Source organism: Periplaneta americana, chromosome 1 (assembly GCF_040183065.1).
Source record: "Periplaneta americana isolate PAMFEO1 chromosome 1, P.americana_PAMFEO1_priV1, whole genome shotgun sequence".
NCBI lineage: Eukaryota > Metazoa > Arthropoda > Insecta > Blattodea > Blattidae > Periplaneta > Periplaneta americana.
In genome coordinates, this window is record NC_091117.1 from 136,251,267 (window position 1) to 136,278,762 (window position 27,496).

Here is a 27,496-nt window from a genome sequence, read left to right on the forward strand (position 1 = left end):
TTCCTTCGTATTCCGCTTATATATATATATATATATATATATATATATATATATATCTGACAGGTTAGGTTTGGTTAGTTTAGGCTTTTGTTATGCCTTGAATATACGATCAACTGCATCTCCACAAGACATTCCTTAAAAAATTTAACGATATTCACTTCCGAAATCACCGGAACTACCTCAGCGCTAGTTTCACCATAATTTCTTCACACAAGGAAAATTTTCGACATAAGTGAATGAGAAAATGACGTTTAGACCTAAACAACATAATAAAATATACAGAACAGACGACATAGTATTTTACTCTCTTTATTATGTCACTGGATCACAAATCATTCACTCACAATTTCTTTCATTGCACGAAACGATGTACTTATGCTTCACCACAAACTACTGAAATGCGAACTTAAGTCTTTTAAATTTCAGTTCAAAGTCAGCATTTTTACTGAAAATATAACAATCTAATCCAGTCCTTCTTTCTTCTCTTTAATTGCTTCCTGAAAGAATAAACAAACATTATAAATTTGTAGAATGTCATTGTTATGTGGATTTTATTGGTCACCTCATTACAAAATACCATAACTTACTCTAAATCTCTCTTCAAAAAGTGACAACTCAGCCAACAAATCTGTTATTGCATGCATGAGGGCATCCTGTGGAGTATAGTCTGAAGTAGTTTGAATCCGTAGTATAAACTTGTGTTCCAAAGGATGAGGAAGTTTGTACCCAGCAAAAAGAACGTTTGGATCCTTCAAAAGCTGGCTGCAAATAAAGAGTTAAGGTTATGCAGTATCTTTAAATAAAAGCACTTTATATTAAAAAACAGTGTTTTATTCGTACAACATACTTCCTGATCATATTACCCAAGGTGTGATCTTCTTTATTTATTGTAAAAATTGCAGCGTTTGGTACTTTTGTGTCTTGTTCCTTTATAATCCTGAAAATATATGAATTTCATTATTAATAAATCTATAAAATTAGCCTAAGACAATTTGAACTCACGTTTATATTGAATATATACTTACTTCTTTTCTCCCTCGAATAGAAGAAATGATTCGAATGTTGGCGGTGCATTCATGTTGCTGAAAAGATGCTATAGTAATTTTAAATTCCTTTAATTTATAAATGTTTTGATCTCATGAAACTTACAAAACAACTTCACGTCAAGATTCTAGAAACAAAACACATTTCTTTCAACTAGCGACACGAGTGGCGATTGTGTACACTGTATAACGAAACAATTGCAAAACGAAAATTACACTCCGCTACTAGCGACACAGGTGTTCACTGTGTTAAATGTTCACAAGGTAGTTGTCGTAGTTGTCAAAATGGCGGCGGAAGGAGCGAGTGCTGCGGCTGGAAATCCAAATGCGGAAGTTGTCCGAGGGCAAGTTTTTGAAGTGGGACCGAGATATACAAACTTGGCATACATCGGAGAAGGGGCCTATGGAATGGTGGTGTACGTATAATTGATTCATTGTCTCTCTATTTTTACTGTCAAAGGTTTCTAACCTAATGGTGTCATTTGTGTATACTTTACTTTCTATGTATTGGGCAGTATATCTCTAACCACTTTCCTTGCGGTCTTAACTTCCGTAAAATTTGCAGTATGTATTCGTTGTAAGAGCTACCTCAGTGTCTTAACTGAATGGATTTTGATAGTATGTGATACTGTGGAATACTACTCTGAAAAGAGAAATTTGAAGCATAGAAAGGTTAGTATTTTCAGACACATTTAAATTAAATCGAATATTGATTGTTTATTTTCGGAAACTTTTCGTGTTCTTAAAAATTGTCATTAGTCCTCGAATGCTAATCTCTTATGTTGCGTGCATTCTGAAATGCAAACAGTAATTTTGAAGTTACCTTAGTTTATATATTTTATCAGGAAGAGTAGAGGTCATGAATCACCAATACAGACTTCAAAGAAGTTAAACCGTATAAGATATTGAACAGTTTTTGAATTACATACAAAAGGCGCGAAATCGTGTGTATGTCATTTGTATTGCATAATGTTTACCTAGCCTTCTAGGCTATACCATGTAGGCCTAATTACTTTATGCACGAATGTTACTGGAATATTTATACGTAGAATAAATTGAGTTCGTCACCGTATCGATCCAATATTTATACTGTGTAGATATACATCCTTAACTGTATTACGTAACCAATACAGTGTAAAGAAATCATCATAATCCTCCAATTTAAAGAAAAAAACTAATCAGGTTATTGAATTAAACCAACCTCTCCAAATTGTAACCAATGAGTTTTTTGAGCAAAATTATTTTGAAGTCCTATAAATTCCTATTTATAGCCTAGGCAACTGTTGTTTGGCCAACAGTGGAGTTACGCCCCCTCTATCTTTTGTACTGTAAAGAATAATTAGTTACACCATATGACTGATCACAATAATTATTAAGTTAATAGTAAATAGCAGAATTGATAATTTTTTTTCTTTTTGTGTCTCATTCTAGGCTACTATTGTTTATAGAATTTCTTTTCAAGTACTAAATCGAGAGAATGTAGGCCTATACTGATACTTGTGACGTTTAGTAGAAGAGTTGTTTCCAGCATTCAGACATGAAAAAAAGTCAAACCTTTTTTGGTAGTATTAATAAACCAAAGATTTTTATTGCTTACCAGAATCGCAAAACAATTAATTTAATTTACATTACACCAGCAATTAAATTTAATGTCATCATGGTGCACTAGTTTTATTCTAGCCTACAGGCTTACTGTCAAGCATAATGTCACAAACCATAAATCGTACCGAAACTACCAGCTTTAGATTCTGAAGTACCAGAGCATATATATCTAGGCCTATATAGTATCATTTTGTTGTAGCCTAGTCATTAATATTTTAAATTTTCCAGAATAATTGTTGACACTTGGCTATTTTTAATTAGTGTATAATTTGACATGTTTATTTAGTATTTCTAGTTTACGGTATTCATGTAAATATGAAATTTATGTGAAAAATGTTTATATTTTATATCTGGTTATTTACAGTTTTAAACTACTGTAGGCTATATATTCCGATATTTGTTACAATCATTCACCTTAAAATAAAATTTATGCTTTGCGTCAGGCGAGATAGAATGAAGTGAAGTATTTAACATCGTAACCTTTTTCATTTCATAATGTCTTCATATATTTATATAAGCTTAAGGTGTCACAGTTGACAGGACGTGTAAAATTTTATTGCTATTAGAGATGTGTATGAGCCACCATGGTGGTCTAGTGGCTAGAGCGCTGGACATAATTCTGAGGATTCGAGTTCGAAATCCCCAGCGTACCCCCGATTTATAACTTGTATTGGGCAAGCCTGTGGTCCAGGTAAACAGGAGTTTTCTCCGGGAACTCCGGTTCCCTTGTGGCATCTCAACAAATCTCTTATTATCTCATCATGGGTGTAACATAGACCAGCCTCGTATGGCGCATCCTGGGCAACAACTCTGTCGCTAAATTTGTCTACACAAGTGGCTTCATATGGGTGAATGACGAAAAGTCGCGTATCCGCCATTAGTAAAAAAAACTATGTGACCATATGCCCTTTAAAAAAAGTTTGATTTCGTTAAGGAATGGCAGAACTGAATGTTTGACAATCTACAATGTGTAAGGGGTATAAGTGCCATTATTTTAACTGTTGATTATTCATGTCATAAGGAAGAAAAAATGTTCTTACAATTCTTTTCTAATTGCAATATTTAACTAATTATTAAAGTTTACAATATTAGACGTTTTACAACGTTGCTGGATGGAGAGGAGGGGGTTTAGAAGTACACAGTACAGCTCAAGCGGATAAAGACGGACTGGTACAAAACAGATCCTCTGTTCTAATGCAGGAGCAGACCATGACAATATTGTTGTTTACATAAAACGAGCAGCAAATACAAACTTTCAGCTTCATTAATAGAACGTTATGGTAAATATACATTTTATGTAACAATATTGCTCCATTTTTTAATTGTAGGTCTAAAAAATAAACAATAATGGTTTTCTGCACAAAATTATACGAACTTTTTTTCTAATGCAACATTTTAATCTCTTCCGCTCCTGTAAAGCACTATCATTTTTAAACAAATTTCTGGTTGTGTGATTTTCGAAACGGAGTAAGAGACTTCTAGTTTCTAATAATCGTTGAGAAACTGCTACAAAAGTTCGCCGATTAGATAACCTTCTGTGAGGAAAACGTTGACGGTACATCTTTCTTGCTTCACTTGAATTACGACTTTCTCTATAAATTAATAACATATGATATTCCTAAATTGTGAATGACATTGTAAGTTGTTTAAAGAATACCCTGTACTGAACCGCTATCCGCTCGGCAGTAGACCTATGGACAGTGAGCTTGAACTCAGCTGACTCGTACATACGTCTGTGCAGAGTACTGCCTATTGAACGTTGCCATGGCTCTTATATCAGAATATTAAGAAATTTAAGCCTGCATTTTTATTTAATTTCACGAAAACGTAATAGAACACATAGATATTTATTTAAGCTAATATTAACTCTTTGCGAGATATATCTACTGATGTAATTGTTTTCGTAATTTTACTAACGATATAAGCAGTATAACGCGAATAAAATAAGAAATTTTTTTTCTGGGAAAACTATCAAGTTTTGCGCCTACGTTGTATGGACATTTTTTGATCCTGTAGACCAGTGATGTCAAAGCAGGCGCATTTTTCTGACCTTGACGTCGTGCGCGACATCAAGCGCTAAGTATGGAAGGAGGAAGGGTAATGTATATGAATAAGCAGCCTGTTGGATTAAGAAAACAGTGATGTACAAACTTCAAACGGAACGTGAAATTTTATGTCGTTATTTTTATATGGCTTCTTTGTGTTTGATATTATCTATATTGTCTGTAAAACAAAAGTACTAATATCAATTTATTAATATTGCAGTTGTATTTTAAATGTTAATAACGTAATAAAGAGTTAAGAAGGAATATTCACTTAAATTCCATAGTAGTACAACTATACTGTACTAAGTGAATGAAACACATCATTCATAAAGAAAGTGACATCCCAAAAAAAGAGATTGAGTATGACATGATAAGTTAGAATTGGTGGTATCTTTAACCTTATAAAATTAATCAATAAACTAATCCAAATAATATTTTAGTACAAAGCAAAGTTACCTAGGTACTGTATAAGCTATGTTTTAACTGGAACTAATACTACATAACAGAACTCTTATCGCATTATGCTTTTAGGTTGATATTGGTGTGCAACTTCCTATCATCAGAAAATTAAATTCTTTTATCGAAATCTGCTGAAGCTATAGAGCGGACGTTTTCATAACACATGGGCACATATCTTTTGTTTATGATGTAAGAGTATTTGCTGTATTAATTCATTTCCTTACAAACATTTTTCATGCGAATATTTTCAAAAATTTTAATACACTAGCTTCAATAAAACGTATTTACTATATATTAATTTACGATAACATTGTTTCAGTACCTGTAAGGCTACTAAATAAACATAGGCTATCTGAAAATTTGACTTTTCTAAAAAAAAATTTGAGGAAATATTCCTTTTCAGTAAAAAGCAAATTTGTGAAAAATGAGCATTAAAATTAAAACTTACGTTCTTGTAATGCATTATTTATACTTCTCAGACAAATCTAAAAATTAACATGGATATAGTTTTAATAAGCTCTCTTCCCTTTATCCTTTAAATCAGCGTTGGCCAACCCTTTATACAGATTGACCAAACGGCATACACTACCTCTTTCGTCTGTCTCTTTTCGTTATAAAGCGCTAAGGTTCTCCTGAGCTCTAAAGCGCGCGCTTGCGCCTGTGGGCATCAGTTGACATGAGTGCTGTAGACCGTCCCCGACGACTGTGAAAAGGACTACACTTATACCCCTTACACTCTGTATATTACACGGAGTTTCGTCGCAACCATAATATTACGACAAGGTAGTAAATTAAATAACACAACCTATGAAGAATTTTTATTACTTCCATTGACCTTTGTCCACTCCCATATTGTTGACTTATTCGCCCTGACGTAAGACGGTCTGGTAGGACTCACGACGACACTGCCGTGTTATGGAATCAACACGATTCCGAACCTCAACTAGATCAAAATTATCCCTATACTACAGGACGTCACATTGACAACTGAGAAACAACCATGCCCTAGGACGGTCTAGGAGGACCGTGACCTTAGCGCAGAACTAAAATTGTGCCCTATGATCGGCACACCCAATCTAAACTGATATAATATGATGACATTACTCGTCATTTATCGACTTATCCAACAGCTGTTATCAATTTTATTGGCCTTACCGTTTTACTTGGCGTACAATTCTTGAAGTTTTTCATGCCTATACGGTAAATCTCTTCTCGAATAAACATGTTATTTCACGTGGAGAAAAGTTTGTGACAAAATATTTTTTTTTAAGAACGTGAATAAAGCTTTATTAGATAGCGCTAAGTTGCTAGCTTTTAACATATGAGATTTCTGTTTATAATGTGTGTGTGTTTCTTTTGCATAAATTATGTTAATGATTATATCATATTATATTAAGAGGAAGAAGAAAACCTAGACAGCTAGGCAAAGATGGGAAGATTAATTCTTTCGTAATAGGTCATTTTTAGTAGGTTATTTTACGACGCTGTATCAACATCTTAGGTTATTTAGCGTCTGAATGAGACGAAGGTGATAATGCCGGTGAAATGAATCCGGGGTCCAGTACCGATAGTTACCCAGCAATTTGCTCATATTGGGTTGAGGGAAAACCCCGGAAAAAACCTCAACCAGGTAACTTGCCCCGATCGGGATTCGAACCTGGGCCACCTGGTTTCGCGCCCATAAGCGCTAACCGTTACTCCACAGGTGTAGACTCATAGGTCATAAAGCTTAAGTTTGAATGCTGATGTTTATAGTGTATGTTTTAATTCGATTTAGAGCTAACTAAGCCTATATTCTATTTAGCCTAAACAATTTTCTTATAACTTAGATAGGGTATTGATTCAAGATATACGTAGAATAATTTCACGATATTTTTTTGTAGTATCAAGCCTAGGTTCATTTTTAATATTTTCTACAAGAGTTCCTTGTTTTATGGAATTACACTCAGAGGCACAAAAATACTTCAGTGTTTTTAATTAAAATTTATTTTATATTTCTGCGAATTTCATGTATATTTTCTTATTCTTTTATGATGCAGTATTAAGTTAGAGAACTTTTAACCCCTTACCGCATAGGACAGTTTTGCACACATCGGTTTTATATTCAAATAACTTAAGTAGTTCTATCTTTCTCAACTGATGTCACATATGGTCAAATGCAGTTATTGACAGTGTGCCATATCTGTCCCAGTATGCAGTTTCAAATATCATACGCTTATATTATAACTTATATGAATATAAAATCCGTATGTGCCATATCTGTCCCATAATGCGATAAGGGGTTAAAATTCTGTTTATGAACAAAAAGTTTGTTTTTATAACAATTTAATTGAATTTTTTTGCAACGAAGACGCAAGTAACACAAAATGTTTGCACTGTTTTGTTTAAAAAACGCATTGATTATCCACTCTAACACTTTCTTTTGTTCACTGCACTTCACTGACGCTTTCTTCTCACCTTCAGGATTGTCACCTCTCGCATTAATTACGTTATTCAGCCTCTCAAGCACGCTCGTGATCAATGTTGCAACGTCCTCCTGAGGAATCAGTTCTCACTGTTCTTGGAGAGCCTCTTGCAGGTCTTGTATGATGTCTGGATAATGCTGGCGGACCCTTCTTCCAGCTGCATACTCGATGGGATTCAAATCTGGACTTCGAGCAACCCATTCCATGACATGAATTCCCACCTCATTCGGGAACTGTTGCACACATCGTGCCATATGCGGGAGTGCGTTGTGCATGAGCAGGAAACAATCACCAATAAATGGAACAAATGGCACAACATACTCCTGAAGGATTTCCTGCATATACCGATATGCTGTAAGACTCCCATTCTCAATGAAGACCAGCTCTGTCCTTGTTAAGCTTATTACAGCCCACACCATCACAGAACAACTTTGGAAAACGATCCTGGACGAAAATGTGCTAGAGGAATATCTTTCACCAGGCTTTCTCCACACTCTTTCTATGCCATCTGGTGAATGCAAGGAAAATCGCGCTTCTTCACTGAAAAATACGTGCTCTCATTGTTACATTATCCACCTATGATCTCTTGCATAGCGATGTCGGGCTATGAAATGCTGTCTATAAAGTTCTGGACCCGTTACAAGTCTTCTAGCGCGAAGTTTGCTTCTCCCAATCTTCTGCTGATAGTTCTCATACTCACATTGACATATCGAACTTGTATATTCCTCTGCAAGAATGTTTGGCGGGAATTGAATGTGTGTTGCGAGTTTTCCTTACGCGCCTCACTCTGCTAACAAGCTAACATTCTGATGGGGGCAGATAAAAAAGTTAATTTTTTTTTCCACCATGTTAATAATGTCAAAAGAAGTGCTTATACAAATTTTGGCCACTCAATCGCAGTTACCAAGCCGTCTAGAAAGTAATTTTCCCTGGGGCCATTTACAGAAAAAACACAATTACATGGAAAGATTTATTGAAACAGATACAGCAATTGTTGCTTTATTTGTCAACATATCCCCCAATGGGATCAATTTTTGTATCCTTGTGTTGTAGAAGTCAACTGCCTGTGATCGGAGCCAGCGTTTGACAGCCGTCTGCATCTCTCTGTCAATCCCATGATATGACAAATGTCTCAATTCCGGTGGGGAATATGTTGAAAAATAGCTCAACAATTGCTGTGTCTGTTACAATAAATTTTTACAATGAAATTATGTTTTCTTTCTGTTAACGGCCCCTGGCGAACTTATTTTTTTACGGCCCTCGTAATTGCGGTCGAGTGGCCAAAATTTGTAGAACCACTTCTTTTGATATTATTGACATGGTGGAAGAAAAAAATTTAAATTTTTTATCTGCCCCCATCAGAATGTTTGTAAGATCAAAACCTGAAATTAAACTACTCCATATATTATCATGACTGAAGAATTGGTAGGCCAATAGTCTAGACGTGTGTATACTTCGATGATTTGCTTGATTGTTGTTTTGGAAAGACAGGACTGTTTGAAATCAATAAGGACAATTTCTTTTGTGGCGATTGCTTGATTGAAATGGTGTTTGACGATTTACTATACAATAGCAAGTGTTTGTGTTCCTTTTGCACTCACTCTGTTATCAAGTGCAAAAAAGATTTACAGATAATTTTCTAGATATCACAGTTCTTAGTATTTATACAATACATAATCTTTTTAGAAAATTGAGAGAGACTAGAACGTATAAAGACGAAATGCTTAGGAAAGTGTGACACGTTTGGACCTAGGAAACCGTAAATGATATTACACTTCATGTACTTACCTACAAATGGCTTTTAGAGAACCCGAAGGTTCATTGTCACCTTCACTTAAGCCCGCCATCGGTCTCAGTCCTGAGCAAGATTAATCCAGTCCCTAGCATCATATCCCATCTCCCTCAAATCCATTTTAATATTATCCTCCCATCTACGTCTCGGCTTCTCTAAAGGTCTTTTTCTCTCTGGCCTTCCAACTAAAGGTAACCGTTCACTACATCATATCGCACTCCTCGGACGAATCGCACGCAACGGATATTTTAAGTACAGTGCGTTCACTGTAATGGCTCTACCTCATCGTCTCATCGGATTCTCTATCAGCTGTTTAAAACATATGACGTACGATATTGACATTGCTGAAAACAGAGGAGTTTGAGATTAGGTCTATTAATTATGACTGTTAGCGAGTAAGAATTTGTAACTGTTTCATGCTTCTTAATTGAAGAGGAAGAAACGAAAGAGATATTGGTTATGTGAGAAACGACTTGATTACCAGTACTGTAATGGGAATGCCTCAAGTAATATAATTCTTCACAGTTTTTATAAGCGGAATAAGTTTTCCGTCTGCCATTTTGGCGCGACACTGAACATGGCACAACATAATAGTAACAGTTGGGCAATTAAAATTGATTTATTAAAGAAGACCATGATCGCACGCATCGGAAAAGTTGCTCATCTGAGGAACGTGGACGGATTTACCGAAAGCCGATGCGTGCGATACGATGTAGTGTACGCGGTTACATAACAGTTACAGTAAAGATTGTCTTTTTCCGATCCGTGCGATTCGTCCGATGAGTGCGATACGATGTAGTGGACGCTTACCTTAACACGCTATGTGCATTTCTGCATTCGCCCATACGTGCTACATGCCCTGCCCATCTCAAACGTCTGGATTTAATGTTTCTATCAGGTGAAGAATACAATGTGTGCAGTTCTGAGTTGTGTAACTTTCTCCATTATCCTGGAAATATTTTCCGTTTTTAAATAAAAGCTATACATTTTATTAATATTATTTTTTTCTTAATACAGTAACGATTAGTGATAATAACGAATGACTGTGTAAGAGACTGTTTTGTGACTTATCTCGCGGGTCGAATGATAGAAGCCGGTAGCGCAGCTGATTACAGCGAAAGTTCCGCTTAACGATAAGAAAATTGAAGCACCAAATTTGTCGTGTGTTGTCGTTAGCTGTGATCCTGCATCACGCCGATCGTATGGCAGAGGACTCCGCTGCTAGTGTGTGCTTGATGTTAAAAATGGTATGTTTTATTTAACGTTCGCAACTGCAGAGGTTATATCAGCGTCGCCGGATGTGCCGGAATTTTGTTCCGCAGGAGTTCTTTTACATGCCAGTAAATCTACTGACATGAGCCTGTCGCATTTAAGCACACTTAAATGCCATCGACCTGGCCTGGGATCGAGCCCGCAACCTTGGGCATAGAAGGCCAGCGCCAACCAGGTCGACTTGCTTGATGTTGATTTCATAATCCTTACACGAATGATTCAAGAATTAATTCCTGAAAATAGGTGTAGCTGATGTAGCAATACTTACCTTTATCTCTGCTTTGCTCCGTTAGGGTAGTCATTGTTTCAAGTTATTCCGTTCTGAAGATCTGTTTTGGAGTCTGGAGTGACGTTTATTCTTATTCTACCACGGCTAAATTTACCCTAAGTTCAAAGTTGAAATTTTTTCAACCTAACGCCAGATGTACTATCACCTTTGCTTTTTAACTTCGCTCTAGAATAAGCCATTAGGAAAGTTCAGGATATCAGACAGGGTTTGGAATTGAACGGGTTAGTTCAACTTCTTGTCTATGCGGATGACGTGAATATGTTAGAAAATTCACAAACGATTAGGGAAAACACGGAAATTCTACTTGAACCAAGTAAAGCGATAGGTTTGGAAGTAAATCTCGAAAAGACAAAGTATATGATTGTCTCGTGACCAGAATATTGTATGAAATGGAACTATAAAAATTGGAGATTTATCCTTCGAAGAGGTAGAAAAATTCAAATATCTTGGAACAACAGTAACAAATATAAATGACACTTGGGAGGAAATTAAATGCAGAATAAATATGGTAAATGCCTGTTATTATTCGGTTGAGAAGCTTTTCTCATCTAGTCTGCTGTCAAAAAATCTGAAAGTTAGAATTTATAAAACAGTTATATTACCGGTTGTTCTGTATGGTTGTGAAACTTGGACTCTCACTTTGAGATAGGAACAGAGATTAAGGGTGTTTGAGAATAAGGTGCTTAGGAAAATATTTGGGGCTAAGAGGAATGAAGTTACAGGAGAATAGAGATAGTTACACAACGCATAACTGCACGCATTGTATTCCTCACCTGACATAATTGGAAACATTAAATCCAGACGTTTGAGACGGGCAGGGCATGGAGCACGTATGGGCGAATCCAGAAATGCATATAGAGTGTTAGTTGGGAGATTGGAGGAATAAGACCTTTAGGGTGGCTGAGACGTAGTTGGGAGGATAATATTAAAATGGATTTGAGGGAGGTGGGATATGATAGTATGGACTGGATTATTCTTGCTCTGGATAGGGACCGATGGCTGGCTTATGTGAGGGCGGCAATGATCCTCCGAATTCCTTAAAAGCCATAAGTAACACCAGATGTACGCACGGTGAGACTCCCATTACGTGGGGTTAGCACGGACTACTTCATCACATTGACAGTGAAAAACATCCATGCTCTAGGCGGGTTTCGAGCCCACGACAGTGGCTTTAAACATGCAACGCTGCACAATGCGGACCTTGGCCGTCACTTACATTGCGGCTGATTTCATTTATCTTTGTTAGTGAATGTAACACAAATAGTGAACGATTATGTTCTTAGCTAAGAAATCTGGTAGCTCTGTCGGTGGAAATGACTTTGTATGGACTTCAGGAACGCGGTATTGTATATCGAGCGGATACAGGGGATTTATCTTTACTGTAACTTTAAGAACGGCTATGCTTTTTATGCTTTTTTTTTTTGCTAGCTCATTTATCATTCTATGATGAAATCAGCACCGGCGGTTATACCGTGAAGATAAAAGTCGAAGCATGAGACTGTTTATTTATTATTTGACCTCCTAGAATAAAATTGATATTTTGAAGTTAGGAAATAAAATATGATTACTCCTTTTGACTGGGGAAGAGTGTAATTGCAAATAGTTCTTTAATAATCGTGTGGAAAACGAAATTTAGCATGTCTTACAGATGTTTTTGGTTCCTTTCTTTCGTAGTATTATTATGAAGCATTCCATTTCTGGCTCCGATTTTTTTTACTTCAAAAGCAACTTCCTACAACTACTGTATAAAAGCCAAACATGTACATATGCTGCTGCACAATTTGTAAAACTCCGTAGCTGGACTTACATTTTAGTCTTTTTTTTAATAGGTTATTTTACAACTTAACTTAAGGAGACCCGTGACAAATTACAGTAGAGCGTCTCGTTTAGGCACACTGAAAACGTAAACAAAGTGCAGGTAACATGTGGGGAGAGGACGAGCCGTACGATAAACATGAGGGATGCACAAGGTTTTAGTTAGAACATTTATGGCGGAGCATTAATTGAAATTATATTTTTCAAAAATAAACAAAACAAAAGAACACAAACTGCATAACGTTATCATATATACATTTTAACAAACTAGCAATTGTAACTACATAAAGATTAATTTTTGGTCCTACATAATATAACTATAGATAAAATCAAAGCAATTGTAACGTTGAAGTAATTCGATATAACAAGTCAAATTTTGCTACTTATAATAATAATAATAATAATAATAATAATAATGATTTATTTAACCTGGCAGAGTTAAGGCCATACGGCCTTCTCTAACACTCAACCAGGAGTACTTGTATGATGTTGCTTCCAAGCGGCATTTTTTACGATCATGAATTTCGTTCTCTGTATGACTAACATAATATCACCGTCTTCTGTGGCCGAATTAACAAAACTACAGTAGCCTATGTTGGTCTGAAGTGACAACGCTGTTTCCTAAACATAATTACAGTACTGTAGTTTTGTTAATTCGGCCACAGAAGACGGTGATATTATGTTAGTCATACAGAGAATGAAATTCATGACCGTAAAAAATGCTGTTTGAAAGCAACGTCATATAAGTAGCAAAATTCGATTTGTTATATTGAATTATTTTAACGTTACAATTACTTGTTTTTAAAATGTGTATACGATAACGTTATGCAATTTGTGTGTTTTTGGAAAATATAATTTCAATTAATGCTCCGCCATAAATGTTCTAATTAAAACCTTGTGCATTCCTCGTGTGTATCGTACGGCTCGTCTTCCCCCCACACGTTACCTTCACTTTGTTCACGTTTTCACTGTGCCTAAACGAGACGCTCTACTGTATAACATAGGAAAAAATATAATACAGGCTTCAGTTCTGATGAAGGAGTCAATCTTTTTGTTCCGGGTGTGTGTTAATGACAGTCCAATAGACGGTCTGTGAGCCATGTCTTTGAATGGACTGCAGTGAATGTTAGCATTCCTACTTCGTAGAAGAAAACATTCACAATATTTTCTGTTCGATATGTGATCGAAATAATATTGTCGGTCTTAAAACTGAATAGGCCTGATTACAAGGCATCTAGTCAGAGAGAACGGTGAAGTGCGAATTTCTTTTGATGTGGACCTGAGAACATCTCTTGATAATACATCCAACAGATAGATTTCTCATTTCCTCTTTCCCTGCTTTCCTCGATGATGGAGCCAATTTGTGCTCGTAGGTCCGAAATATATCTTCTTCTGGACACTATGCAAGTATACTTAATAACCCCGCATCGTTTTGAACACAGTGGAAATTAAAACCATACTTTAGAGAACTATAGTTCAGATTTTTCGCGTCATAGATTACCACAGATTACAAACTGAATTCTCGATTAAGTCACTCCGCTGTATTAGAGTGAATTCTGTCTGCAGGCGCATGAAAATAATTGAAAAGATGCACTGGGAAACTGATGTAGTTGTTCCGGACTTAAAAGGAAAGCTCACGAGCTGATAATGTATTTTCACAACGATTTTTTCCCCATATGTTCCATTTGAAATAAGAAATTTCACTATAAATTTCTACATCTGGAAAAGGCCTAGCCTTCGAGATATGATTTTTAAAAATAATCGCTTGACACTCATGTAAGTCTCATTGTCATCGTGAAGAAGAAAATATTTAAGGCCCCAAATGTTTGTGCATTTCCCTCAAAATCGGGGAAGCTTATGAAAACTAATCGCTTCAATTGGCTTCAAGAAATATACTTTCCATCTGTCAATGATCATAGCATTCTTTTGGTAGACTCGTGGGCCAGTTACCGAGATAGATAGGCTATAGAAAGAATAACTCCAGAAGGTAAGACGGTGGAAGTGTTAATTCCAAAGCACACAGCTCCGATTGTTCATCCTCTTGACGTTATGGCTTTAAGTCTTGGCAAAACTTTATTAGGAAGTTCTGTGGTAGTGTTTTGTTACTTGGCACGAATATTATATTGCATCAGAGAGTTAATGTGATAAAATTGCAGTCCTTAACGCATGATCAGTTTTCATCTCTTAGATACGTGAATATGTTTAAATATGGCTGGCATAAAGTCGGGTACATTGACAACAAACCTAATAAATTCGTCACTCCTGTAGAATTCTGTTTACACGTTGATGTCCAGAACTACGCTAAAACTGACTGTGAAAAACGTATTTTGCTGAAATGTTCGTGGTGCAAAGTTCCACTGTGTTATGAGCATTTTTACAACGGTTTCCACTACTGTGATCAGTACAGTGAATAATTTCGGGTATGTTTACATTTCATTAAAAATTCTTCATAGCCTACTGTAGACTATTCTATAGTCAATTTCATGAATATTATGTATGTGGTATGTCATTTTCATAACTTACATTATTTAAAGAGGTTTTGAAAGTACGGTATGCAGCTAGATGAATTTATTGCCTGATATGTCTAGCACATAGCACTGTTTGCATTAGCTGTTATAGCTCTGAAATTAATCTGAAAAAAAAATTATTATATCGAAAACTAGCATTTCTTCGAATGTAGAAGTTTATAGGGAGCTTTCTTATTTCAAGTGGAACGAATGGGGAACAATCGTCGTGAAAATCCATTATCACTTGGTGAGCCTTCCTTATTGGTTGTGAAAATGGTGGCGGCGGCAGCAGTAGCAGTAGTTCATTTAACTACGGATTTTCTGGAGGTTATTCAGTGTCGAAATTCAACGTAGGCGAGAAATGGTTGACGAATTTTGCTTGCACCCCTCTATCAGATTTACTTGCCGTAAATCTACGACACGAGATTTCGAACTTCATTTCGTTGCTGGCGAAAACCCTGCTCAGGATTTTATTGCCCATTAAATCTATCTTCCTCGGCCGGGTTTGAACCCGTGAACATTTGATTGAACGGCTTAGCATGCTAACCGCGAAACCACTGAGGACACGTTTCGGACTTAGTGGTCAACACAGTTAACAATATGGGTTCCGACAGTGATATGGAGCAGAATTAATGTAGTTTCTAAACTTTGTGGAAGTATTGTAGCCATTTCCACCATTCGTTCTCTTGTTAGTTACCAAGTCAAGAACGAAAAATTCTGAACTCAGAAAACCTGATAAAACAGGAGTGAATTATTTAACATTTCTTGTCCATTTAAAATTTAGAGCTTAATTGAGATGTTTTACTGTAATTTCGTTTTATGCCTCAGGCTACATAACTTAAGTCGTAACACGCTAGTGTGTGTTGTGCGTGGAGTTTGTAAAAATGCTCGGCTGTGTATACTACGAAGGTGAGCGTTACGGTTGTTATTATCGCTTTAATCCTTACTGTAACTTATGAATATTCCCTGTTACATTAACAAGACCTTGAGAGATAAACAACTTCGACGCCAAATGATATTTAAATTTATGTCCCTTACGTGAACAGATGTTTGGATTTCAGAAGAAACGGTAAGTAGGATCTTCTACGACATTTCAGAACATTTTAATCCTCGTTCAGAATCTCGGATACATATTTCATTAGGGCTTCTTGCTATAGAATAACAATTCGAGGCCGAAATTTGTTTCGAACGGTTTTTTTTTTTATTTCGGAAACTTCACTTGTATTGTAGGGAATAAGGAGAATTTTTCTCCTGTTAAATCGAATATTGAAATTGTGTTCTTTCATCTCTTACGATTCCAGTCGTTCACACCAAGTGTAAAGTGCTGAGCAAGTGATTATTTAAAAACTGTCTAATGCTGCTCATTTCGAGCGAAAATTACTTTGAATACTCTTGAACAAAGGCATATAGGAAGAACGACTACGACAACTAGGTATAAGCAATTAAGAAAGAGGGTCGTGAATAGATTTCCGAATGACAGAACAGGGAAATTGCAATTACTCAGAATCTGTTTTCCCAAAGAAGCTGGAGTCGTTAATTTTATCATCCACATCAGTATAGATGCACCGGATTCTTGTGCAAGCAGTGTGCCTGCTTCTCCAACTCCTGATATCTCTGGCGATAGTGAATGTTAAGACCGTGCAATGAAATAAAACAAGAACTTCTAAATTACATATGTTCGACTAAGTGAGAAATTAAAAAGTGAAAGTTGTGTATTTCGTTCTAATGGTTGTGTGATATGAACAATAATGTGTTTTGTACATGTTAAAGGACTCTTTGAGTAGCATTTAATTCAACTGTCGATCTTGATGTATAGTCATCGGATGACATACATTAGAAACGAACGGTTTGGAAATGTATGAAATTTCGGGATGGAATCCATACCAATAATGCTTTGTTGTTCCTTTTTGTGTATGAGCGTCTTATTACTAATAATGTCAATAAATTGCACTGCCTATTTTCTGTTTGGACTGTCTCATTCTCACTCCCTCATACATACGTCTACAAATTCTTTGAGTCCCTTTTTCGAAGGACTACATGTTTTTTCTCAATTGAGTATGCAGCACGATGGAAGACAAATCTTCATTTCTTAATGCTTTGTTGTTACTTTATATTTCGTAGCCTTCAACCATATATCTCAACATGTCAGCAGAAGCTCTGATGGTAGTTTTGTGCTTGATAACTTCCGTTAACCTATAATGAGCTTTTATTAACATCCCAACCGAGAAAAAAATATTTTTTTCACTCATTGAAACTCATTTCGAAAGTACTCCATAATGCGGTAAAACGCGTATGCTAAATATGTAATGTGAGTTAAATTCTGACTAAGCCTTAAGAAACTTTCCTTCTACGACTATGGGTGCAGCTGCATCTGTCAACAACAAAGGACTCTTGTGTCTTCTATTCCATTTGGATATAGAACTTTTAGACCTAAATTTACAAAATAAACACTGTGTTGGCCTTTTACTTTTTCTAGCTGCCTACAGCATAATAGTAGATGTTTTCCAGGCGCCCTTTGTCCAGTTAACCAACTATTAAATTACCAATGTATCTCCCTACAATACCAGTCATTTTATGGACAGATATCCATATGTATGAATCTCCAATCTCATGAATTTCCTCCACAATAGATTAAATTTCTCCACTAGTACTGTAATTATGTTTAGGAAATAGTGTTGTCACTTCAGACCAATATACTGTAGTTATGTTAATTCGGCTACAGAAGACGGTGATATTATGTTAGTGATACAGAGAATGAAATTCATGACCGTAAAAAATGTTGCTTGAAAGCAACATCATATAAGTAGCAAAATTTGATTTGTTACATTGAATTATTTCAACGTTACAATTGCTTGTTTGTTAAAATGTGTATATGATAACATTATGCAATTTGTGTTGTTTCGTTTTGTGTGTTTTTGGAAAATATAATTTCAATTAATGCTCCGCCATAAATGTTGTAACTAAAACCTTGTGCATCCCTCGTGTTTATCGTAGGGCTCGTCCTCACCCCACACGTTACCTGCACTTTGTAGTTTGTTTTGGTGCACGGTCCTTTCGCTCCGGTCTTATATTTATTATCCGCTTTGGTAATATTGTCGATGGTTATCTTGTAGAAGACATGTTCCAATGGTTGCTTGTGGTGGAAGGAATAGATTTGTACAGAGACGTAGACCTATTAATGGGCCTAAATGAAAAAAAAAATAGCCTATATATTTTTTTCTTCATGTGTCTTCTACATCTTTATTATCACTTATTACTAGACAGTGGATGCGGGATGACATCGTTGAATGTAAGTGCACATTTACTATATGTTACATTTTTTTCATTCAGACCATTGGCTGAACAGGTTTTAAACGTAAACAGACGACGTCAACATGCTACTGCATCTCCGTACAGTCAGAAGGAAAAGAAAAATAACGTACTGTAGTGCTGTAGTACATACCTTGCAAGGTTCAGTCTTCGTCGTCATTGATGCAATTACCAGCGTTGCAGTAAACGACAATATATTCTCGTAAGTTGTCGAAGCTGAATCGTCTTCGCCTATCGCTTAAACAGTTTTTGTATCGAGAGAATTTCTGAAGAAAACCTCTAAAATGGGGATCACTCAATTTCTTTAGAGGAATATTTGTACTGAGCATCATGTTGCACGTGTCGTTAGACCCGCACAACTAGATGATGATGATGATGATGATGATGATGATGATGTAGTAGATGGTTCCTCAGATTTAATTTCAACGCATTTCCTGTGCGCTGTACTGTTGCAATGTTTCTCTATAGCCTGAGTTGTTCTGGTTTTTATTTTAATTTGACATACATTACACATGATATTGTCTTCGTTAATATATAAAATGTCATTCTCATACTTCTTAATTGCATTTCGTATCTCTGATCGAATTTAACTTTTGCCATTATGAATGGATCAGTACAACATATTCAACGCGTACTAAATACTTGAGCAGGCTAACACAACTGCACACATTGCGTTGCAATGTTACTATGAACAGATCGGGATTCATTCGTCTTGTACTCTGCTGTTCTCGCCAGGTACACAAAAGACGGACGGCGCGGCACGTGCCATATACTCTGATACGAAACAACTTCACTTTTCCTTAAGTCATCCCGCATCCACTGTCTACTTATTACTAATCACACAGATTTATTTTATAAACGAGTTTATAATTAGTCATAGTGAAAAATATATTCATTGTCTTCAGTTTTACACGATGAATTCAAAATTACTAATATTCTTTATTTTTCTTTGCTAATTACATTCATCTGTATGATAATGCTGCTCCAAACGTCAGTGCCCGTCCCTTTCCTCGTAGAATGGGGGGACCTTTCAAATAGGCCTAGATGTCACAGGAGAAGTTACGCTTTTTTGAATCACTGGTATGAATGGTACTGTTTAAGATGAAAGTTAATGATATCTATCTCTTTCCATGTATGCATGAATACATGTATACAGCCAATTATAAAACACTGAAAGGTTGTTGGGTTATTGACAGCGACAATTGCTGTCTGCCGTCTGTTTACTGCACTTACTTTGTTAAGCCTTGGTTTTTCTGAGCCAACGCATGCGAGGCCCGCCTCGCACAAATCCGGACTACACGAGAAATAGTAAGTGGTTTCTATAGACCTCGCAGCTATAGAACCACTCACTATCTTTCGTGTAGTCCGGATTTGTGTGAGGTCCGCTTGCGTCGGTTCAGAAAAACCAAGGCTTTACTCTCGTTAGTTTGGAGCACAGCCAAGTGCTTAGAAGACTGGTCCAGAGTCCAAGAACTGCTTAATTTATTATTTTTATTTACCATTTCATTCAACGTTTTCAGTTATCGATGGTTTTTATGTATGGAACTGTTTGCGTTATACTTAGAATAAGAGTTGTTATTATTCTGTATTTACATTCCAAGACACGTTTGTACTTCATGGAGAGAAGGAACATGACGTTGAAACCCTCAGCCACTTAGTAGTCGTAATTATCTGTTCTTAAACAAGATGTGTTATTAGGCAGCGACTGTTTTGTAGTTGACTTTATAGTAAAAGTGAAAATCGATATGTCATCTTGTAGTAGTGATGGCTACGTACCAGTAACTTAATCAGTCAAATATTGATTTCCGATAAGCGAATAGAGTTGGGATGTTATAGCTCACAGTAAGTCACTGCATTAAGGAAAAGAGCAGTACATAATTTTCTCTGTTATTTAAAACAAACGAAAACACGTACGTAAATAAATTACAGCTGTAATTTAATGAACAACAAGAATTTGCTCCGACTTAATACAATGTGTCCCTTATGGTTTAATGTCCGCTGAATTCGAAAACGCATCTCTTTTCTTCGTATCGCGTAAGGTTTTTAAGATATACTATGATTTCACTTTTCGATAAGCGCTCCCCCACGAAACATCTAGCGCGGGTTAGGGGTTGTAAACCAAAACAAAGCTAATGCATTTTATGAGTTTATAACTTATTTCCGCTTTGTTATGGTTGTTGGCATGTTCTTTTGTACTTCTAATAAATAAACAGATATTGGTCCCTTCTATTCAGTAAATTTCATAACAGTTCAAAGTGAGGTCTACGCAATGAACAAACAAGGGTGTAGTTTTTAGTATTTGAAAAGTTTACCATTTTGAGTGAAGGAAAATTAAAAGAGGGCATTTTTATCGGTCCACAAATACACAAAGTTATGGCTGAGTCTTTGTTTGAGAAAAAAACTTTTCGTTACAGAAAAAATGGCATGGCGCGATTGCTCAAATTTCCTTGGAAATTCTAGGGCAGACAACTACTTAGAACTTGTTGTAGAAACCATGTCCAGTGCATATGAGAAAATGGGGTGTAATAAGTCAAAATACACTTTTTACATTCTTATTTCGATTTCTTTCCTCCTAACCTTGGAGCGGTAAGCAACAAGCATGGGAAAAGATTTCATCAATATATCTTAAATGGAAAGGCGATATAAAGGAACTTCATCATCCAACATTTTTGCAGACTATTGTTGGTTTCTTGTGAAAGACAATCCCAGGTCTTGTTATAAACAGAAGTCATCCAGAAAATTCTTTCAAATGGAAGTTAAAATTCCGAGGTTTTTCTCATTATACGCATGAAATATTTTTATTGTTATTGTGTTTTAATTTATGTAACATTTTTTGTATCCAGTACACATTTTTCAAGTATTATGAGGCGTTTTGAATCCCTAATGTGTTGTAATAATTTTACCAATAGCAGTGAAAAAAAAAAAAAAGGTTTTTTTCATTAAAAAATTCAATTCATTTTCCCCGGAAAATGGTACGTGATGGGGCAGTTTTGATTTTAAATTCAGATTTAGGGCACACATATTAGTAATATTCTCCTATTTTTATTTCAGAGCAAGACAAAAGGTAAAAAATTGTTATTCAGTGAATTGAAAGCACGGCATAACACGGTAAGGAATAAGGTACAAATATCCAAGCATTAGTGACACAGGTTTCGAACTCGGAGCATTCCTCTAATCAGTATCACGTACAGGCACTCAGCTACCGCAGTGACCTAACAGAAGTACAGTATATGGAGGATAAGTGCATTAACTAATAATGCAGACAGAAACTTTCGCCGCCAATAACGCAGCATATTTAAGCTTGTACAATTTGGCTTTTCTCTATTTCGTTTTACGTTAATTGGCCTTCATTCGAAATAGCATCATCAAAATAAGTGAACTATAAAGCATATCGTTTCCTTGTTAGTGATTATCATGTTATCTTCACTTGAGAATTTTAGTGGAATACCCGTGCGTAGAAATTCGACATTGAATTCTTCGCTAAAAGTGTCTTCAAATAGGGAAAAATATGAAGGTCGCTGTTGGAAAAATGTGACAGTGTTGATGTGAACCCGTGACGATCGCTGGATAACGTGGAGACTGTCTTGGCAGTAATTACAAATAAACAGCATTTGCAATGCCACATACTTTGTCATTGTACATTTAATGTATTTAGACATACTCCAGAAACACTCTGGCAAATTAATTTTCCCCGACCACTGCGTTTCATCCTTACATTCGAACAGAAGAGCTGATATTGTAGCCATTCACAGGACTCAATCTAAGGGAATAGTTTTTGATCCTACAATCCGGTTTGAAAAGGATGCCCTACAGGCACAGCACGTTGATGAGGGAAGAGATCCATGTATGAGTCCTACATCCCGTACCTAAGTGAGAAATATAATATTCTTACTAGTCAGTGGAGTGTTTCTGGTCTTTTGTTTGGTACACGTGGCACACTTCCTAAATTCACATGGAACATTTTAAAAGCACTCGGTCTCCGAGTATTTGAAATTGGAAGAAATATATATATATATATATATATATATATATAATATATATTGAATATACTTAAGGATTCAATCCAAATATTACATTATCATTTATATTTTGTCCATTAATAGTTCTATTGGATTTGCATTTCTCTGTTTTTTTACTTAACAATTCCTGTATTTAATCATCCTTGCCTTTTTAAATCATTCTGTAGTGTTTTTATTCTGGAACTTTATGGTCATCCTCATTGAGGGCAGATTATTTTGTTAAATATGTATGTATATATATATATATATATAGTGGACTAAGAAAAAGGACTGGTTATATATATATATATATAACCAGTCCTTTTTCTTAGTCCACTACTTGGGCGCAGATATTAAACTTTTCGTAATGAATGTGTTTATTATGATGGAAATTCCGTATAATGATTTATACCTTAATATGCTCATTCTGAAAGTAAATAAGAAGTAAAAAAGAAAAAAAAAATGAGCCATTATCCATCGCTATCTTGTACGTAGCGAACAGTTTAAAGTCACATTTGTTTTGCACCCAAAAATTGTTATTCTTTATTGACTTAAGGACAAGACTTCTAAACAGAGGATAGAATTTGTGTGCAAACTAACTTCTTCTATGACTTCTTTTTCTAAACGCGTTAATGAATTAATGTAATAGGCTATATCTGTAGTAATGGAATACAGATAAATATTTACCATGAGAAGTATGATATAAACATCTTTATTGTTTGCTGATCCAAGTTATATCCTGATATCTAACCCTGAAACTGCCCATAAGTAAATACTATGTTAAAGAAAAGTCACTGTGAAATATTTTCAACTTGCGGTACTTATGCCACTTCTTGGCCTAATTACTTATGACATACTTGCATGTATGTCACTACTTGCTCTATCTTCTTTACCTTTCAGTACTCGTGTGATATTTTTATACGTCAGTAGTCGCGTGGATTACAATAGTAATCCATATTAATTAATTGCTGAAAGATTAGTAGCAAACGCAAAAAAAAAAAAAAAAAAAAATTGTAAACACACCATTATGTGCATGCATTTTTATATCTGAAAGTCATAAGCTTTACCATAAATATACAGTATGATTTCATGTATATTTATACTTTTATCTGCTTTAAACATCTTATGTAGGCCTACTGTTAAAACTACTCCTGTACTGTATTCCTGTTCGTTGGGGCACTGTTTTCTACTGAAGTGGCTCTTCGGGTTGTGTTCCCACGTAAATTTAAAGATTATAGGTAAGTTAGTCTACCAACTATGACAAAAATCTTAATCCCATTTTTCGCTGGTTTGGCTGGAATATACATTCTAAACCAACATCGTTCTAGAAATGGAAAAAAACTGCTCGTCAATAGTTACATGTTCACTGGGTGTGTATGCTCGCTGGGGACTGCCCTGGCACATAGGCCTCTTGGGTGGGACCATTGTACTATCCGGAATGGAATGATGTACGTGCCCTGGATCCACCGCGCTACAAATTCCCTGCACGCCGCTTCCGCACTCCTCTACAGACTGCAGAATCCCTGTACCTTTCCGCGTAGACATCACCACAATCCTTCAACCCCAGTCCCACGAGCTATCATGAACCCATGGGAGAGCCCATGGTACATAGCACTACCACTAGCAACTAATGACCACATACCAAGGGGTCCAAGTTCATTGGTGGCCCGCAGCCGATTCTACATCGAATTATGCCTGACATATGAGAAGGAAACGGAGATGATTACGGTGATGATGAAAGTGGAGAATGTAATTATGACGGGTCCACACCTGTGGAGTAACGGCTAGCGCGTCTGGCCGCGAAACCAGGTGAACCGGTTTCGAATCACTGTCGAGACAAGTTACCTGGTTGAGGTTTTTTCTGGGGTTGTTCCTCAAACAAATATAGCAAATGCTGGGTAACTATCGGTGCTGGATCCCGGACTCATTTCACCAGCATTATCACTTTCATTTCATTCAGACGCCAAATAACCTCAGCTGTTGATTCAGCATCGTAAAATAACTACTAAAAGAAATTATGATGGCGAAATGAGTTCAATGTCCAATGCTGAAAGTTACACACTAATTCTGCTTCAAATGCTTGAGGAAAAACCCCGGAAAAACCTCAACTAGATAACTTGTTCCAACCAGGATTTCAACCCGGGCTAATTACTCCACAGCGGTGGACGTATCACGGATCATTACCACCTTGAGATAACACGATAATAAAAATATTTCAGTTGTACCTGAAAGAAAGCTCACGTTAGTAGTCGCGTGGCATACAATTTTGTAATCCACTCAAAACTAATGCAAAATAAAATTGTTACCAAAATATCCCAGTGGATGCGAACACATTGAAATCCCAAGAATAGATATTATGTAAATTAATATTTTATTTTAAAATAAAGCCCAAGACTTTTTTTTTAGTAAAATTACTACATATGTTTCGTATGAGCTTTTACTTACTAATGGCTTTTAAGGAACCCGCAGATTCATTGTCGCCCTCACATAAGCTCGATATTGGTCCCTATCCTGAGCAAGATTAATCCAGTGTCTGTCATCATATCCCACTTCCCTCAAATCCATTTTTATATTTATCCATATTTTTTATATTATCCTCCCATCTACGTCTCGGTTTTCCCAAAGATCTTTTCCCTCCGGTCTCCCAACTAACACTCTATATGCATTTATGGTTTCGCCCATACGTTCTACATTCCCTGTCCATATCAAACGTCTGGATTTAATATTCCTAATAAGCACCTTATTTATGATTTGAGGCTTTCTCGGCGTTGGTTCGCTAATATGTTTTCGCGGGATATCAGCCGAGTTAAGATTTTGGAATGCTCCAAGCTTTCGACTACTATCTATATATAACCTTTCGACTTTCTGTTCGGACATCACTTCCCTGAAGATGGCTGCAGAGATAGCAGTCGAAAGCTTGGAGCATTCCAAAATCTTAACTCGGCTGATATCCCGCGAAAACATATTAGCGAAGCACCTTATTCTCGAACACTCTTAACCTCTGTTCCTTTCTCTCAGTGAGGGCCCAAGTTTCATAACCATACAAAACAACTGGTCATATAGGCCTAACTGTTTTATAAATTCTAACTTTCGGCTTTTTTAAGAGCAGACTGGATGACAAAGCTTGTCAACCGAATAACAACAGGCATTTCCCATATTTATTCTGCGTTTAATTGCCTCCCGAATACCATTTATATTTGTTACTGGTGCTCCAAGATATTCGAATTTTTCCATCTTCTGAAAGGATAAATTTTAATTTTTGTATTTCCATTTCGTCCCATATGAAATTGCTCGTATATGCTGAATACATCGTTCCGGGTTATACTGCAGGATTTCGGAGAGGGGCAGGTTGGGATACGCCTTGTAACTAATGCCTACAAATAAATTGAGCCTCTCTCCGGACTTCGAATATACAGGGTGAACCATAAGTAAAGTTTAACAAGATTTTGCTCGTTTTTGCTTCCTTTTCGAGATAACAATAGTTTTATATGAAGTGCTTCATAGCGTGTTTTGGGAAAGCCATTGGTTTGAATTCCCAATATGTTCAGTCAATTGAAGAGAGTAGTGTATAATGATAACAAATGATCGAAGTAATTTTAGTTTTGTCCTTTAAAGTCAAGAGCAGGGTAGAAAACGTGACACGACTACGGACCAGTGTAATGCCATTTCCCCAGGACGCATATGACGTATGTACTGCAGCTATATACTCGTATTTTGATGATTGTATTTGACATTGGGTCCGTCTTCTGTATAGATTTTTCAGTATTTTTTTTTTTACCATGTGAGATATGAGCAAGTTTAGATTACAGCCCGTCGTTTTTAGATTCAAATTTGATTGTTTGCGCATGGAAAGTGATATTTAACAAACACGCGACTAGCAAATGAACGATGCGACAGATTATGTTTATGCTACAAGACCGGATATTTAGTTGTTCCTGGTCATGCACAGCAGTTTTAGGCTTACCGACTTTTAAAACGATTGCGCAACATGTTTAAGCGCTTCTGTGACCAACAATTATGATTTTTGTCATGTTTTATACGGATTTATCCTGTTTACTTCACCCTTATATTCGTCATTGGCATAAGATAACTGCGTAATGTTCAGAAGCTCGTTAATGCCTTTCAAAAATGAAAATGGAGTGGAAATGAAAAAGATCTGTGTCGCTATATTGCAGTGTTGATCAGTCATAATTAGAGACCGGATTTTAAAGGGAATCCCCTTTTTTTTTTATTTAAACACGAAACTTGAAATAATTAATTACGATGTTCAAAACTATCTTCCACCGAAATTATGTGGTTTTTACTTCCCTTTTTATCCCCTTTTCAGCCCATGTTCCCTTCCCCCCCTTTTTTTAAACATATCTTATTTTGGTCCTTTTTTGACAATGTCGCAAACATTTAGGTAATTTTCCTATATTTTTCCGATAGCCCTATAACTTCCTGAGCAAGCGAAAATAAATATCATTCTTCTTCTGATTCTAGACATTGAAAAACTAAGGAAGTGTGCTGATGTAGAGTTCAGCATAAAAATAAAATTTTCACTTCAGGTTTCAATTGATATTGAGCGATCATTTTTTGTTTATAAAGACATTCTGCATTCAAAGTGACAGAATCATATTGAAACATATTCAAATGTTGGCTGTGATCAAATACAACACTTTCCTTATGTTGTGAAGCGATAAATATAAGCTTGTATGTGCTATGTGTATTCATGAATGTGCTGAAGTGTGTTTTCAATTAAAATAGCACCCTTTTGAGGGAGTAATATAGTCCTTTTTTGAAGTCTTTTTTGACCATATCGAATATAACACTTTCCTTATGTTGTGAAGAGATAAATGTAAGATTGTGTGTGCTATGTATATCCGTGAATGTGCTGAAGTGTGTTTTGGAGAGTAATATA

The 27,496-nt window shown here is 36.1% G+C and overlaps 2 protein-coding genes across 2 annotated transcripts in view; one reads left to right on the top strand and one right to left on the bottom strand.

Annotated features, from left to right (window-relative positions):
* Positions 1 to 293: 293 nt before the first annotated feature.
* Polr2J (DNA-directed RNA polymerase II subunit RPB11) lies at positions 294 to 1,202 on the bottom strand. Its single transcript, XM_069827962.1, has 4 exons — positions 1,026 to 1,202; positions 848 to 937; positions 588 to 762; positions 294 to 497 (listed from the first exon to the last, which is right to left on the bottom strand). The coding sequence occupies exons 1-4, from the start codon at positions 1,076 to 1,078 to the stop codon at positions 462 to 464; spliced, it is 354 nt and encodes a 117-aa protein (XP_069684063.1). The 5' UTR covers positions 1,079 to 1,202; the 3' UTR covers positions 294 to 461.
* A 96-nt stretch (positions 1,203 to 1,298) lies between these two features.
* rl (Mitogen-activated protein kinase rl) overlaps positions 1,299 to 27,496 on the top strand; it is a 536,876-nt gene continuing 510,678 nt past the window's right edge. The window contains exon 1 of the mRNA XM_069827948.1: positions 1,299 to 1,459. Within this exon, the coding sequence (XP_069684049.1) occupies positions 1,329 to 1,459 (131 nt within the window). The 5' untranslated portion in view covers positions 1,299 to 1,328. The remainder of the gene's footprint in view (positions 1,460 to 27,496) is intronic.

Bases quoted from the DNA above. Each gene is read 5' to 3' on its own strand.
- Polr2J (XM_069827962.1), bottom strand. From the start codon at position 1,078: ATGAATGCACCGCCAACATTCGAATCATTTCTTCTATTCGAGGGAGAA. The intron at 938-1,025 runs GTAAGTATATAT...ATATATTTTCAG, and splicing joins CTATTCGAGGGAGAAAAGAA to GATTATAAAGGAACAAGACA. The intron at 763-847 runs GTATGTTGTACG...CTTTATTTGCAG, and splicing joins TTGGGTAATATGATCAGGAA to CCAGCTTTTGAAGGATCCAA.